The sequence below is a fragment of the Protopterus annectens genome, chromosome 7.part0 (genome assembly GCF_019279795.1).
Source record: "Protopterus annectens isolate FY-2018-M chromosome 7.part0, PAN1.0, whole genome shotgun sequence".
NCBI lineage: Eukaryota > Metazoa > Chordata > Ceratodontiformes > Protopteridae > Protopterus > Protopterus annectens.
Genome location: NC_056739.1, coordinates 404,468,903 through 404,486,686, shown reverse-complemented (window position 1 = coordinate 404,486,686; position 17,784 = coordinate 404,468,903). Strand labels below are relative to the sequence as shown.

The 17,784-nt window shown below is 42.9% G+C and overlaps 1 protein-coding gene across 1 annotated transcript in view; it reads left to right on the top strand.

Annotated features, from left to right (window-relative positions):
• The window catches only part of LOC122805962 (zinc finger CCCH domain-containing protein 11A-like), a 1,052,395-nt gene that overhangs the window by 182,971 nt on the left and 851,640 nt on the right, over positions 1–17,784 (top strand). The window contains exon 7 of the mRNA XM_044076203.1: positions 8,872–9,060. Coding sequence (XP_043932138.1) covers positions 8,872–9,060 — 189 coding nt within the window. The remainder of the gene's footprint in view (positions 1–8,871; positions 9,061–17,784) is intronic.

The window sequence follows — 17,784 nt, the reverse complement described above, 5'->3', positions numbered from 1 at the left end:
TCTTCATATCAATCAAAAAGAGATGCTAGCTGTACAGAATGCCCTGACAGCCTTCAAGGATCTACTACATCCAGGACAACTATTACTAAAGACGGACAGTACTACAGTTATGTGGTACATAAACAAGCAAGGGAACACACATTCCTACCTCCTCTGCAGGCAAGCCATGACTTTGTGGAGCACAGCACTGACCTATCAAGTACATCTGTAGGCACAATTCCTGTCAGGAAAGAAAAATACTCTGGCAGACGAACTAAGCAGAAACCTCATGGACCTTCACGAGTGGAAACTAGATCCACAGGTCTTCAGAATGATAAGGAAATGGGGATGCCCAGACATAGATCTTTTTGCCTCCCCTCCCAACTGCCAACTACAGAGATTCTGCACAAGGACTGATCACTCACAAGCATGGAAAGTTGATGCTCTATCATTCAGCTGGAAAACCCTAACAGTTTGCCTTTCCACCATTGCCTCTCCTTCCCAAGGTACTCCTAAAAATCAGACAAGAGAAGCCAAAAATGATTCTGATTGCCCCAGACTGGCCACGCTGGCACTGGTACCCACTCCTAAAGAGCTTGTCTCAAAGCCCAGCCTGGACTTAACCTCAAATTCCTCATCTTCTGACTCGACAAAACAATCAGATCCTGCACAGCCATCTCGGAACCTTAAATCTGGCTGCATGGCAAATAATATAGCCACTCAGAACACACCTCTGTCTAAAGCCGTTATTGATGTTATTTTGGAAGCCAGGAGGCCCAGCACCAGGAAATCTTATGCAGAAAAATGGAAGAGATTCTGTGCTTGGAACCAGGCACAAGGACTTGAACCACTTGTCCCAAATATTCCTCAAATGTTGCAATACTTAACTAAGATGCTGGACAAAGGCCTATCCTTCTCATCAATTAGGATCCATGCCTCAGCCATTTCAGCTCATTACAATACGGGACCTCCTGTTTTCTCTCATCCACTGCTGAGACAGTACCTTAGAGGGGCAAAAAACATAAGACCCCCAAGGAGAGCACTGATGCCTACATGGGACCTCAACTTTGTTTTGGAAAAGCTCACACTGCCTCCTTTTGAGCCAGCCAATACAGCTGATATAAAATTCTTATCATGGAAAACTGCTCTGCTCCTAGCAATAACTTCAGCAAGAAGAGTCTCAGAGTTGCAGGCATTAATGGCAGTGGAACCTTTATCATTTTTCGTCCGGACAGGGTTTCTCTAAGGACAAACCCAACATTTATGCCAAAGGTAGTATCCAGCGTGGCTCTTAACCAAACCATTAATTTGCCAACATTTTATCCAAATCCCCAGAATAAAGGGGAGAGACTTCTGCACTCTTTGTACATACAGAGGCAGCTATGCTTCTACTTTGGACAAAACAAAAGCTTTCAGAAAAACCAAGCAACTGTTTGTAGCATATGCTGCAGGATCACAAGGAAAGGCTATCTCAAAGCAGACTATTTCAAAATGGATAGGACACTGTATTTGTTTCTGCTATGCACAGCATGGCAAGTCAGTGCCTAAGAATATTAGGCCACATTCTACCAGGGCAGCAGCCACTTCAGCATTTTTTTTCAGAGGAGTACCAACCAATGATATTTTGGAGGTTGCAACTTTGAGTTCAGTATACACATTTACCAAGCATTATCACTTACCTCTTTATTCTACATCCAGAGCAGGCTTTGCCACTGCAGTTCTGCAGGGCCTCATAGCCACTTCTAATTCGATTTATACCCAGCCGCCCTACATAAGCTTTGGGATTCAACCCAAGTGTAATGTCTGCAACAATGAAACACGATGAACATAGTACAGTTGTGTACCTACCATAAGTGTAGATGTTCGAGTGTATTCACTGTTGCAGTCCAGGTTACCCTCCCACCATCCCGCTTTCTTTGCTGGGACTTATCTATACTTCTCTATCCTATACAACCTATGTGGTGTATTTGCTTGTAGAAGAAGGTATTGGTTTTATTTTACTGTGTGTTTTTATAAGCAATATGTATTGCCTACCTTCTTGGGGGCACCTAACATCTGGGGTAAAAAAAACTGAAGAAAATGGCGTCTGCTGCATCTTGTATACCCCTGGCGCACTGACGTCAGGGAAGAGGTGACAGCAACCGACGCCGGACCAGGACTTTGGAATTCAAGTCGACAGCGGGTAGCCTGCCAGCAGGATAACCCAAGTGTAATGACTGCAACAGTGAATACACTCTGTCTACATTTATGGTAGGTACACAACTGTACTTTTTGGTACAGGAGGGCTCCAGTGGGCAAGCAAAGAATCAGTGATTCAGAAAAGAACACTGAATAAAACTTGGATGAAGGTGGCTGATTAGATTGCATTTCCGGAGAACTGTATGCCAGAGCACTGCTTTTATTGATTGCATCATTTTTTTGATGTCCATGTTATCCTTGCCAGGGTTGTAAAGGTGCTGGAGCATGTCTAAATGAGCATTAAAGGCAATGCGGAGAACCAAGCGTAGGTCGAAAATTGCTGTGCTGCCAAATACATGCATTCACCCACTAACATACCACGTTTTGTACCAGTGGGCAGTTTTCCAGTGATTACCAAGGCACTTGATGGCATGTCTTTGTGATATAGGAGGAAATGAGCACCTAGAGAAAATGCACAAATAACCAGGGCGGACAAGAAGACTGCATAGAATGCACTCCCGCCAGGGATCAGGCTCTATAGCCAAGAGCTGTGAAGCAGCAATGCCAACTCTTCCTCCACTAATTGAGTGCATGGGCACTGACACCATTGGTGCAGTTAATCACTGTTAAAAATGGTCTGTGATGATCCATAACTTTCATCACAGTATTGTACAGTATGTTGAATGGCTGCACTTGGATATGGATCAAAGACCAAATTGTAGAAACCAAGTACAGTTAGGAAGTTTTTTTGGGGGGTGGGGGAGAAGTTGGCGCTGTGGTATTTGACGCTGCATTCTTTACATTAAAGCCTCAAAACCTCAGTGCAAGTCAAGAAAGTTGCCCATTCAGTCTGTCTACCTTAAATGGGTATGCTTTGATTCCATTCTCCACAGAAGTATTGTTGTCCAAGCAAGCTGTAGTTATCTTGCTTGTCGCATTTAAGAGTGCTTTTGTGGTAATACTTGTGTGCCATTTCTTGAGGTAGTGAATGATAAAGAAAATATTAACTTTGACTGGCAGCTTGGTCTTGGTTCTGTGTTTTTTTTTTTTCTTCTGCATGTGGATTGAGTATTACAGCTGTATAATAGTTTATGTAGTTTAGTCAGCAACAGCTTTAAAACAGTTTCGACACTTGTGGATTTTCTGTAGCCACTGCTTTAATGTCTGCCTCTTCTTATTTTGATGCTCACACAGGGAAAAAAAGAGTTTTCACCTGTTTTTATATAGCAAAAATTAATGAGTGGGTAGGCTAGTGAGAGTTGTTAGTGTTTTTTGAAGTATATCCACTGTAATTGAGCCACTTAGTCAGGAAAAGTTTAGCAGATTAGTTTTTATTTAAATTTTGTTTTGATACACATATGTGGGAAATGCAAACCAAAATGATGCATGTCACATTTTACAACCTTTCACATTTGTGATTGGGGAGGTGTGCTTTGTAGGAAATAAACCACTTTCCAGCTTTCCCTCTTGTTGGGAAAATCTTTTAAAATTACTTGTTGGATTTGTGTGTCCTGTCTTAGTATCTGTGATAACTGTGCTATGAATTTGTGTCCGTGAATTCAGACTGAAGAGAATTTAAGTGCATCCTTGGCCTTGGTCACTGTTGGCTGAAAAATTCAGAAAGGTATATTTTTAAGTAGTTTAAGTATGCAACCACACAAAAACTGGGGGAAAAAAAGCAATAAAGATGAGAAGATAGATCACTGTTGGAACTCAAAGAAATTGGACATTGTGCTAGGAGTCACAGTTTTGTCTTGCAAAATTGTGATCCTTGGTACAGGCACAGATTTCAGTGTCATAGGGGATTGTGAGCCATTAACGAGTCAGTTGAGCGTGAGGCCTCTGCTGTTTATAATTGAATGGGCTAGAATTTGAGTTGCTCATTGCCACTGAAGATGATGTCCTGTGGCCATAAGAAGGGTTTCCATTCAAGCCATGTTTCTGTCACCTGGGAGATGATTGTTGTTGGTGAAGTTTGAGTGGTAAGTGCACACTGAATATGAGGGTAGATCAGCAGACTGCCTTTATTTGTTTGACATTTGTTAACTGGGATGATCCGACTGGGTATAACCCTTTTTCACTGGAGGCCTGGGGAGAAAATATCTACATAGACAATAGTAAAATTACCATGAGATACAGTAAAAGACAAATGTTTACAAAAATTAACAAGATCAGCAGTAATAAATATATCTAATAACTACAAGAAAGGAGCAAGGCGATAGAGAAGATTACAGACAAGCAATAAGATGATAGTGGAGGCCTGGGGAGAAAATATCTACATAGACAATAGTAAAATTACCATGAGATACAGTAAAATACAAATGTTTACAAAAATTAACAAGATCAGCAGTAATAAATATATCTAATAACTACAAGAAAGGAGTAAGGTGATAGATAAGATTACAGACAAGCAATAAGATGATAGTAGGAAGGAAGCAGAGGTAGAGTAGGGGAGGAGCTCAAGTAGGTTGATTACAGAGACAAGACCAGATATTAAGATGCAATTTTAGTGTTTTTTTTAAATTCATGGACATTTGAGATGTTTCTCAAGGTTAGAGGAAGTTTATTCCAATGGGAGGCAAGAGAAAAGCTGAAGAGATACTATCCAATAGATTTATTAGGTTTATAAATTTGATGTAGATGTTGATCAGAACTTCTGAGAGCTCGAGGTGAGGTGAAAAGAGAGATGAGTGCTGAAAGACTAGGGCATTTGTTGGGTTTGTTTAGTATGGAATGTGTAACTCGAAGTTGAGAAAATAAGAGTTTGGTTAGGAAACTCTAGCCACTTAAGAGACTTCAGAGCTAGACTGATGAGATTTGAAAGACTGGTTGGAAGTGAATGTGGCTACTTTATTATAGATGGATTCTAATTTGAAAAGGAGAGAAGACCGTAGATTAGTTAGGATTTGTGAACCATAAAAGCGATTAGGAAGAAGAAAGGCATGAGCAAGTGAGATTCTAGCATCCAAGGTGAGGACCCATTTATTTCTGTACAGTAAACCAAGCTTTTAGTGAGTTTTCTTAATACAGTGATGTACATGTAAGTCAAATTTGAGCTGATCAGCTATGGTCAGACCAAGGAGCTTAGTATGAGTTTCAGGGGAAAGGATGGTATTATTTAGCGAGGAAATGGTAAATGATTTCAGATGGTAAAGAGATTTTGGGAGGAAAAGGTTTATTTTTTTTATTTTTTTTATTTTTTTATTTATTTATTTATTTTTTTGCATTAAGAATGAGTTGATTATTAAATGCCCAGGTTTCAGTAATGTTAAATGAGTTTTGTGTGACAGACAATAGATCTGTAGGGTTATCGGCAAAAGAGATAATAGTGGAGTTATCAGCAAACCGAATGAGAGAGGACTGGGGACAAGCTTGGTAGCGATGGTTAGTAAAGATGTTAAAAAGAAGGGGACCTAGAACTGAGCCTTGTGGAACACCCATATTAATAGGGAGAAAGGGAGAGAGAAGATGGCCATTTCGCAGATTGCATCCTGTCAGTAAGGTAGCTATTGAACCAAGAGATGGTCAAAGTGGAAAAGGTAAGTTGGGCTAACTTTGAGATGAGGATGGAGTGCGAGACAGTATCAGATGCTTTAAAAAGGTCTAAAGAGGCAGGACACAAGTTTGTTGCTCTCTCTAGCTAGACAAGAGTTGACATAAGAGATGAGAGCAGTGGTTGTACTATGGAAAGGGTGAAAACCATGTTGGGTTGGAGTAATCCGGTTTTCATTGATAAGATAGGTTAAGATTTGTTTATAAATACACTGTTCAAGAATTTTGGAAAGGGGAGAGAGAATTGCTATAGGTCGATAGAGTTCAATAGAATTTCCTCCCTTGTGGATGGGTATTGCATGGGATTTTTTCCAAATAGTGGGGACAGTTGATTCTCTGATTAATAAGAATAGAGACAGGATATGCTATGGAATTAGCTGCAATTTTAAGGAAGTGAGATGGTAGCTTATCAGCAGAAGGTGAACATGGTTTTAGTTTAAGAAGTAGGTTTTTTTATATATTTAGCAGGGATTGTTTTTAATGAGAAGTGGGAGTTGAGTGGTTGAGGTGTGTTAGGAGATGGAAGATTAGGTGGATAGGAAGTCTGCATGAGTTTGCTTATGGTATCAATAAAGTATGAGTTAAAGAGAGATGCAGTTTCAAATGAAGTGTTAGGACAAGGGCTGGGAATTGAAGGATTGCCAGGGTGAATAACATGATTAACAGTGCTCCAGAATTTTTTAGGGTTTCTAGGTGAAGATGTTTGGTGAGTGAGATAAAAGTTCTTATCCAATGATATTGTGCTTTTTAGCCAGATTACGAAGTTCCCTATATATTTGGAAATTGGAGGAAGATTTTTTTGGTCCAGAATTTCCATGCAATGTCTCTTTTACGAAACAAAGATGGTGTATAGTTAGAACGCCAAGGAAAACATTTAGATTTAACCCTGACTAATCTAGGGCAAGAAAATTAAGAGTGTTAAGAAAAATAGAATTAAATTAAATTGAAATACAGCATCATCCAAAGGTAGGAAAGAAAGGACCAATCATTAGCTTGGAGGGAGTTGTTAAAAATTTGAGGGTCAAAGTTAGTTAGCTTACAACATGTAATAACTTTGAGGTAGAGACTCATGGGAGGTAAATCTTTGAATACACACAGGGCTGTGATCACTTGGGGCATCGGGATGGGATTTGAGATAGTGATAGAGGTGAGGATTAGACAGAAGAATCTAGTCAATGACGGAGCTGGTGTTAGTACGCTTATGATGAAAGGAAGGAGTAGAGACAAGTTGAGTGTAACCATACAAGTTAAGACTAGTAACAGGAGAGTTAGAGCAAATAGTAAACCAACTAATATTGACATAATCACGTATTATGGTCTCATTACGTAGGTGATCAGACATCCAATGAAGAGTCTCTTCTAATAAGGGAATATTATTTTCAGGAGGGAGGAATATAGATGGAAACAATTTAAGGTTTTGTTGATAAAAACAACACTGACCCAAAACCACCGACTGTGGTACAAAAATGAATACAAGGCAGGAAAGTATGAAACTTTTATTCTTTGAGAGAAAAGAATAAAAGTTTCATACTTTCCTGCCTTGTATTCATTTTTGCACCACAGACGGTGGTTTTGGGTCAGTGTTGTTTTTATCAGTGAAGAGTGGCTAGAAGGAGGTTGTTTTTTGTCAATTAAGGTTTTGTGTTTGTTTGTAGTCGGTAATGATAAATTCATCTGGGTAAAAGGAGGGATGAGGTATGGAAGAGGAGGGTTAGGGTTAGGATATCAGAGTATAAAATGGAAACACCTCCTGCCTTTTTTGTGTGTTCTGTCATGATGTATATTGCTGTAACCAGAAGGAAGAAATTCATGGTCAAAGTTATGTGGTTTTAGCCACGTCTCGGAGAGAGCGACAGTGTTTGGAGAATATTGGCCTATCCAAGAATGAAAGTCAGATATTTTATTAAGGATACTGTGAATATTAATGGAGTAAATTGTTAAAGATTTGGAATGAAGGTTATGCGAGTGTAAAGTAGTTTGACAGCCAGTGAAAGCAGAGGATGGTTTAATAGTAGGGCCAGGGTTAGGATGGATGTCCCCTGAGAGTAGTAGAGTGTTGTGAGGGTGAATAAGAAGAGCAGTAAAGGGAGAGAAACAGTGGATTTTGGTTTTGGTTCTATCAAGTGGAGAGGTCTTAAGAGAAAGTATGATTTTGGGGAGAGTAAATTCAGTGCAAGAGAAGAGAGAGGAAGATCTGGTAAAGGATTAATGAGTTAAAGTATAGTGAGAGGAAGTGGGAAAACAAGGTTGCAAATAAAGCTTATTATTATAAGAGGTTACAGTGTAAAGGTGTATAAGAAAAAAGGATGTAAGGAGAGGGAGAAGAGGAGATAAAAAGGAAGAGAGAATCATAGTGTAAAGAAGTGTGAGAATAAGTCGAGAGACAAGCGAGAATGTGAAGGGGGTGAGACTATAAAGAAGGTAGGAATACAAAGGGGGAGTAAGCAGAGGGAGGAGAAAGGAGAAATATGAGAAGTTATAGGAGGGGCTATTGAATTAGAAAAAGAACCAGGTAGGGTAATGTGTAAAGGACGTGTGGTGGGAGGTGTGGAGCTTGAGAGGATAACTGTAAAGGAAACTACATTGCCCAGGAGCATGTTTTTGTAATGTATGTTGAGAAATGGAAGTGTCGCAGCCAGTCCAGGAAATGAAATGCCTAACATTAGTCAAAATGATAATCCCATGACATACAAGCAGAGAAATTTTGAAAGAATCTAGCATTTTATATTCAGTGGTCAGTTTTGAAGTAATGAAGGTGAGATAGTGAAGATGTGCACTTGATGATTGTATAGTGTGCTTGTGAACTTTTTCTCTCTTTTTATAAGTGAATTCAAATAGATTTGAGTGCGTGAACAAAAATGTGGAACCTGAGTGCAGTGATGGTTTCCATACATAATCATTCAAGTAGTGGAGTAAGAGAAGAGAGGTGTGTGAGCGCGAGCGTGTGAGAGTGAGCGCAAGTGTGTGAGCACAAGTGAGTGTGAGAGAGTGTGTGCGTGAGTGCAAGAGAGTTTGTGTGCACACATGAGTGCGAGGAGAGTTGTTGCTTTGTAAGACCTCACCTCTATTTTAACACGTGCCTAAAATTGAGCTTGCCTTTTAACCTTACTCTACCTCTGAAAAGTGAGTTCTCTTGCAATTATTTTTTTGTGTTTTCTCCAGATGTGCTTCCAGTTAAGGAAGGAATTGAAGAGGAGAAGAAAGGACCACCAGCCACTGCACAACCTGTCCTCTCCAATCCTTCTGCTCAACTACGGAACTACGTTAAAATGGAGAGCACTGAGAGTGTTCCCAGCCCCACCCACCCACCTGTAGTTATTACTACTGAAGATGACGACGACGAAGATGATGGTGAGAGTTTATTTTGAAGGATGACATTTGTTTGATAACTGTCAGTTCTTGTAGCCTGCAAACTCATTTTGGTTTTCCGCCAGCTAGATAGTCGCACAAGATCTTTTGCCGTCTGATGTGTACTATGTAATTGGTTCCTTTACTCCTAGTATTCATTCTGTCCTCAATGTGATACTTTCCTGAGTCCAGTTGTTAATTTAGCTGTTGTGGCAATGTTGAAAGTCTTTCATCTTTCACTTAATTGCTGAATGTACTTACTGTTATTCATAGTTGCTTACATGGAGAAGAGATGACCCTTGATGTCCTTCAAGAATGCAACTGCAGTCGTAACCTATGGGTTGTCCTGCCTCAGGCAGCCCTCGGTCGGCCGGATTCCAAAGTCTGGGTCCGACGTCGGCTGATGTCGCATTTCTCTCCGACGTCAGAGCGGCTGGAGTATACAAGCATCAGCCGACGCCATTTTCTTCAGTCTTTCTTGCCGCGCGGTGCCCGAAGCAGAAGCAGTTCGCAAGTGCCGGTCGGTCAGCTCCTGTATTCTTCGAATCCGAAGTCATAAAAAAGCTAAGTACCCCGTTGGGGACCTTTTCTTGCCTCAGCCGATGTCAGAAATTACTGAAAAAGTTAACAATGGTCTGTCTTGTGGTAAACAAATACCTCATAAGGATTTCCACTCTTACTGTCTTCCTTGCCTTGGCCCAGACCACGACGTGTTGGCCTGTGTCGCCTGTGCTCGCTTCAATAAGCGTACTCTCAGGTGCCGGGCGGAGTTCGCTGAAGACTTTTTCGGCGATAAATTTACTTATACAATGCCGTCGGAACTTCCGACATCGCAGACTCTAAGAGCGAAAAGACCGGGACCGACATCCTCGGCCCGCGTCTTCCACCGACTCCACGCCAAAACCTACTGCGAGTGCTCCGGTTCCCCCTGAGACTGTTATTTCACTGCTCCGAACCGAAGACACCGCATTACCTCCGATGCGGAGGCCACACCGACGCCAGTTATAGATTTTCCTCCGGATACTGAAACCGAGGAAAGGCCCGAGACCATTGCTGTAGATAAGGTCACTCCTGCACGTGGAGCTGCTAGGCCTCCTATGGCCATGTCTATTAAGGCCTACACACGTGCTAAGGCAGCCAGCAAGACCAAGCACCTTACTGTTAAAGCCTTACCTCAGCCTACTCCTGAAGCACAAATCATGACTATGGCCGCAGACTTAATTTCCATGATTAGAGGTTCACAGGCCCATCCTGAGAGAGGATCCCAGCCTCCTTCTGATAAGAGGTCCCGGGTTGAACCCTCTGACCCTATCCCTTCAGATGAAGATTCTGAGGACTCTGTTCACTCCGATGGCCAGGAAGAGCTCTTCCAGACCTATGAGGACTCGGATGCAGAGGATTCCATCCCCTCGGCCTCCCCTCCTGAGGATATTTCTTTTGGGGAAGTTCTGCATACCATGAGGGAACATTTTAAGTGGCAAGGCCAGGAATATTCTGATACCAGAAAGCGCCTTCGTACCTTCCTTAAAAATCCCCAACACAGGCCCCTGGCTATACCTCCTGTGCTAGATGTTTTGGATGACCTATACTCTGACTCCAGTGTTACCCCGGATACTCTTCCTCCTGCTCCAGCCAAGCCAGACAGATATTATAGGGTCCCAGAAACACATTCTCATTTCTTTAGGGCCCATGCTGTTGATTTGGAAACTATTTCTCAGGGACCTAAAGGGGTTTCGGCATCCACTTCCAAAAATCCTTTGCCTTCCAACAGGGAAGCTAGGTCCTTAGAGAGATGGGGGAAAAAGGTCTATACCTCCACTACTTTATCTATGAGAGCTGTGAATTGCCTCTTTCATATGTTTCAATATCAGGATTACCTGTTAGATGATTTACAGAAAACATTGGCCTCTCCTGAACCTTTAGACAGGAAGTCTTTGCAGGAAGCTGTACATAATTCTCAGCAAGTCAGCAATCACTTCCTGCAGTGTGGATATGATGCATTGGAAGCTTCATGTAGGGCAGCTGTGACAGGGTCAGTCATTCGTAGACATGCATGGTTAAAAGAACAACCTCTGCCAGATCATGTTAAGGCAAAACTCCTTGATGCACCCTTGGAAAAGAACAAGCTTTTTGGTGCTAATGCTAAAGATGTGTTAAAGTCCATCGAGGAAAAAGCAAAATCAGTTCAGACGGTCAAAGACTTCCTCCAGGTTCAGCCACCCAGATTCAGCAGGAATTGGCCTTCTAAAAACTGGTCCTTTCCTAATCCTGAAAGATTTCAAAGGGGTAAAAACAGGCGTGGCCGAGGAAGAGGACAATGCAGAGGTTCTTACAGGGGACGACAATGGCAACCAGCAAACCAAAGAAGTGACACGGGTCTCCCCTGCCCCACAGGGACAATCTCAATGACTTTCCTCTACTTCCGCTGACCAAGGAGCAAATAGAAGCACCCTTGGGCGGAAAATTATCTCTGTTTTCAGATAATTGGCACAGATTGACAAAGGACAAATGGATTTTGGACATTGTAGACCAAGGTTACAGGTTCCACTTTCATACCTTACCAAGAAAACAAGGCATGCCAAACCTACCACAAAACCAGAGGGCGGAGGCTATCAAGCAAATTTCTCTGATTGCTCAGATCAAAGCAATAGAAAGAGTTCCACAACAAGAACAAAGCCAGGGGTTCTACTCAAGACTGTTCTTTGTTCCAAGAAAAGAAACTCAGTGGAGACCAATACTGGATTTGTCCGCATTAAACACTTTTCTCATAGTACCAAAGTTCAAAATGCTGACTCTACAGCAACTCCTTCCCATGCTGGGCAAGGGGTCTTGGCTGATTACTCTGGACCTCAAGGAGGCATACCTGCATGTCCCTATCAGACACAGCTGCAGAAGATACCTCAGATTTCTTGCAGGGCCAGAGCATTATCAATTCTCAGCATTGCCATTTGGCTTATCTACTGCCCAGAGTATTCACAAAATGCCTGGCTTCAGTAATTGCTCATTGCAGGCTCCAGGGGATCCAAATTTACCCGTACCTGGACGACTGCCTCATACAAGCGGACGACAAATTGATTTTGACAAAAAACTTGAACTATGTCATACAATTGCTACAGGCTCTGGGATGCACAGTCATCTTCCAAAAGTCAAGACTTCAGCCATCCCAGCAAATAACCTTCTTAGGAGCCAATCTAGACACAGCCTCTCAAATGGCTTACCTGACAGAAGACAAGCAAGAGAAGTTAATTCATTATTTCAAAGGTTTGGCAAAACTCACCCAGATGACTGCAAGGAGATTCCTACAGGCCCTGGGTTACACGGCATCCTGCATTCTCCTGGTCCCATTAGCAAGACTACACATGAGAAAGCTTCAATGGTACCTAAAAAGCCTATGGTCTCAGCACAGCAACAACCTAGAGACCACCATACCGCTCATTCCATGCCTACAAAAGGAATTCCTATGGTGGGCCTCGGTAAGCCAGGCAAACATAGGTATGTCATTCAAAAAACCTCAGATAACACAGATCATGACCACAGACGCCTCAGACCTTGGATGGGGGGCGCACATGGAGGGCAGATGTATACAAGGACAATGGTCTCCAAAGGAAACACATCTGCATATAAACCAAAAGGAAATGCTGGCAGTAATGCATGCCATCGAGGCCTTTCAACAACAACTTCAGCAAGGCCATCTACTAATACAGACAGACAGCACCACTGTGATGTAGTACATAAACAAGCAAGGGGGCACCCATTCTTACCCCCTTTGCAGACTGACAATGAATCTTTGGGAAAAATCACTGAGCCTAAACATACAGTTGCAATCCCAGTTTGTTCCAGGCAAAGACAATGTGCTGGCGGACAGCCTAAGCAGGAATTTAATAGATCCACACGAGTGGAGGTTACATCCGAAAATCTTCACACAACTCACCTCGACATGGGGCAGGCCAGAAGTAGACCTATTTGCCTCCCACCTCAACCATCATCTACAAAAATTCTGTTCAAGGACATATCATCCACAAGCTTGGAAAATAGATGCTCTTTCATTCAACTGGAACTTCCTAAAAATCTATGCATTCCCTCCTCTGCCACTGATGACCACAGTATTACTAAAGATCAAAGCAGAGAGGCCCAAGGGAATCCTGATAGCTCCAGACTGGCCAAGACAACACTGGTATCCACTACTACGGAGCATATGTCACAACAAAAAGTGGGCTCTTCCCCAATGGCCCCTACTTTTGACTCAACACAACTTCAAAACAGTGCATCCAAACCTTCAGACGCTGCAGCTAACAGCCTGGGAGATCCCATGAATAACCTCAATCTATCTCTCTCCAAGGAAGTTCAGCGGATATTAACAGAAGCTCAAAGACCATCCACCAGAAAGGTTTACCTAGCAAAATGGAAGAGATTCAGCATTTGGAATGCCAGCAAGGGACATGATGCATCATTGTTGAACATCCCACTCATCCTGGAATATTTGGTAGATATGCTACAGAATGGACTCTCATATTCTTTCATAAAGATACATGCTTCAGCTATTTCAGCTAGATATAACACTGATCCGCCTGTGTTTTCACATCCTTTAAGGCAATTCCTCAGGGGAATCAAGAACATTAAGCCACCAAGAAAGGCTCCATTGCCAGCTTGGGACTTCAGCTTTGTCCTAGAAAAACTGACTCTACCTCCCTTTGAGCCAGCAGCTTCAGTGGACTTACAATTTCTCTCATGGAAGACAGCTTTCCTGTTGGCAATTACCTCAGCAAGAAGGGTTTCGGAACTACAGGCCCTAATGGCAATACCACCGTTCATAATCTTTCACAGAGACAGGGTCTCCTTAAGAACCAACCCTACTTTTATGCCAAAGGTGGTATCTAGGGTTTCTTTAAATCAAGCTATTCACCTGCCTACTTTCTTCCCCAATCCTGAGAGCAAAGGGGAAAGACTGTTGCATACTTTGGATATTCACAGACAACTTCGCTACTACCTGGACAGAACCAAGACCAGCAGGAAGTCTGATCAGCTTTTTGTAGCTTACGCCCCTGGAGTACAAGGAAAAGCAATTTCCAAACAGACCATTTCAAAATGGATTGGACATTGCATCAGATTTTGTTATTCCTTCCATGGGAAGAATGTTCCAGCCAATGTCAGACCACACTCCACCAGAGCTACAGCCACCTCTACAGCATTCCTAAGAGGGGTGCCTACAAAAGACATTCTAGAAGCTGCTACATGGAGCTCCGTGCATACATTCTCCAAACACTACAATCTCCCTTATACTCCAGATCCAGAGCAGGCTTTGCTTGGCAGTCCTGCAGGGTTTGATTGCCACACCATCTCTTTCCTAGAGCATTCCTCCTCCCCCAGCTAAGCTATGGTATTCAATCCATATGTTATGACTGCAGTTGCATTCTTGAAGGACATAGTACAGTTTTGTACCTACCATAAATGTAGATGTCCGATAGATATGCAACTGCAGTCGGATTTCCCTCCCTCCATACCCCTCTATGCCTTGGGTCCACTCCTATCCCTGTTTCTCTTAGCTGGGGATATCTGTTATGGTGTATCTGTTTATTGCTTACTTATTTGTCTGGAATCCTGTTTTTGTCTTCCAATTTGATTACAGCCTTCCTTGGAGGGCACCTGGCATCTGGGGCAAGAAACACTGAAGAAAATGGCGTCGGCTGATGCTTATATACTCCAGCCGCTCTGACGTCGGAGAGAAATGCGACATCAGCCGACGTCGGACCCAGACTTTGGAATCCGGCCGACCGAGGGCTGCCTGAGGCAGGACAACCCATATGTTACGACTGCAGTTGCATATCTATCGGACATCTACATTTATGGTGGGTACAAAACTGTACTTTACTGATTGTCTTAAAGCATTTGTTTTTGCATGCCTTTCTTTACAAGTAAGCTGTAACACAAGATCTGATAGCTTTTTTGTCCGTCTTCAACCTTTGGGTGGTCTGATCTGACTCTGTTCTTGGACTAGCCAAATCCAAAAGACTTAAGCCCTGGAGTTCCGTCTCCCCTACCCATGATACCCTGCTCTGTCATCTTACCCCAGATCTCATTTACCACCTTCATGGACTGCAGGTAGATTGTGAGCTATGCTGTGGGTTTCTGTATCATTGTGTGGTTTAGTGTAGATGTTCTTTGTGTTTCACTGTTGCAGTCATTATATTTGGGTTATCTGCTTGCAGGTAGCCCTCAGTCGGCCTGATTAACAAAGTCTTGGGTCCTGCGTCAGTTGCTGTCCCTTCTTCCATGACGTCAGGTCGTCAGGGGTATAAAACATGCAGCCAACGCAATTACACCAGTCTTCCTTGCCGTGCAGTGCCCGAAGCAGAAGCAGTTTGCAAGTGCTGGTCGGCTGACTCCTGAAGTTTTCGAGTTTCAGAACCGAAGTCTTCAACAAAAGCTAAGTACCCCATTGGGGAAACTTTTTCTTGCTCCTTACCGATGTCCGTAAAAGTTAATAATTGCATTACTTGTGGAAAGCAAATACCTCATTAAAAATTTAATTCGTACTGTATTCCTTGCCTAGGCCCTGACCACGACGTACCTTGCTGTCGGTTTTGTGCTTTAATCAGCGCACTATCCGTCATCTGTATATCCGTCATCTGTATATTTTCGCCACTAAATATTTCGGTTCTTGGTTTAATTATCCAGAAATGTTGTCTGTTAGCTATCCGACTACCGGGATTCTGAAAAAACGCAAAGATAATCAGAGACAGGCCGCCGAGGTCCAAAACTGCCGACGACGCTTCTCCTAAGCTAGTCACCAGTTCGCCGGTACTCAGGCGCTTTCGCAGCCCCTGATACCCGCTACTTCTGATTTGCAGGCCTCTACTGAGACCCATTCAGAGTCCGGTATGCCGCGAGATGCTTCAACTATGGAACCCGCGGATGTCTCTACCTTGGATGGGTCCGGAGCCGCTGTGCAGGCACTGGCTTCTGAGTGTGTATTCAGGCCTACGGCCTTGCATATTAAACTGATGCCTCCTTTTTTACTTAGGCCTAAATCTCGATCCATGCCTAAAAAAACGACGCCCAGGCCACATGCTCAGACCTCTATGCTTAAAAAACAAATGATAAGAATGGCTGAAGATCTAATAACTCTAATCAGGGGTAGCCAATCCCCCTTCTAAGAGGTCTAGGACTGAAGTTGATTATGAATCTTCTGCTGAGGATTCTGTTTTTTTCTGATTCTTCTGATGATCTGGATTTGTCCTTATCTACTTATAAAAGATTCTGATGCAGAGGACTCAATTCCCTCTGCTTCCCCTCTTGAGGATTTTTCTTTTGGGGAAACCTTACATACTCTAAGGGAGCATTTCCACTGTGAAAGCCAGGATTTTTCTGATTCAAAAAAGAGGCTTAGGGATTGCCTTCTCCTACCTCAGCATAGGCCTTTAGCTATTCCTCCTGTACTAGACATTGTTGATGATGCTTTCTCGGAATCTAGTTTGGTCCCTGATTTCCTGCCTCCTGCTCCCAGAAAACCAGACAGATGCTACAGGGTCCCGGTGTCCCACAAGTTCCTTTATAAAAATCCTATTGCAGATCCAGAGACTATTTCACAGGGGCCAAAGGGCATTAAGGCTTCTACTGCTAAAAATCCGACCCCTTCGGATAGAGACTCCAGGGTGCTGGATAGATTGGGTAAGGAGGTTTACACTTCTGCAACCTTTAAACTGCCCGTTTCATATGTTAAAGTATCAGCAATATGTTATTGGACTGCTTAAACAGAAAATGATGATTCCTGACTGTGTGGAAAATAAAGAATTACAGGATTTAATGCATTCTGCTGAACAAGTTGGAAAACATACTTTGCAATGTGGTTTTGATTCATTAGAGGCCTCTTCTAGGGCTGCTGTTACTGTGTCTGTACTCGGAAGGCATGCTTGGCTCAAGGAGCAATCTTTGCCTGCTCATGTTAAAGCTAAATTGTTGGATGCTCCTTTAAATCGGGACCGCCTCTTTGACAACAAGGCTGAGGAAGTTCTTGAAAAGATGGAAGATAAAGCTAAATCTGTGCAAACTGTTAGTTTTTTCACAAGTTCAGCCTCCTAGATTTAGTAGGCACTGTTCCTCTAAGAATTGGTCCTGTCCAGCCCCTTCCAGGTCTTCTCGAGCCAAACCCAGATGCAGCAAAAACCCCAGATTTCAGTCCCAGGGGAGACGCAGAACTAAGCAGTGGGGGGCCTCCACTTCCAAATCTGGGAATAATAAGACTCCCCCCTTTGGTAAACTGTCTCAGTGCCTTCCTTTTAAAATTTCCAAGCACTGATCAACTGACTTCCCCTTTGGGGGGAAAGATTGCTCTTCATGCAAAGAATTGGGAACTCATTACCCAGGACAAATGGGTTTTAAATAATGTCCCAGGGATACAGATTTCACTTCAACACGTTGCCAACACCAAGCGGGTGGCCGGACCTACCCCCCAAATCAGTGAGCAGAGGCCCAAAAACATTGTTTTATTTGCCCAAAAACAAGTACTTGGTCTCTTAAGCATGGGGGCTATTCAACTGGTACCAGAAGAGGAAAAGGGACAAGATTTCTACTCGAGACTTTTCCTGGTACCCAGAAAAGACAATTCATGACGTCCTATCCTGGACCTGTCTACTCTAAACACCTTTTTAGAGATTCCAAAATTCAAGATGCTGACTCTTCACCAATTACTTCCTGTGCTAGGCAAAGATGCCTGGTTGGCAACACTAG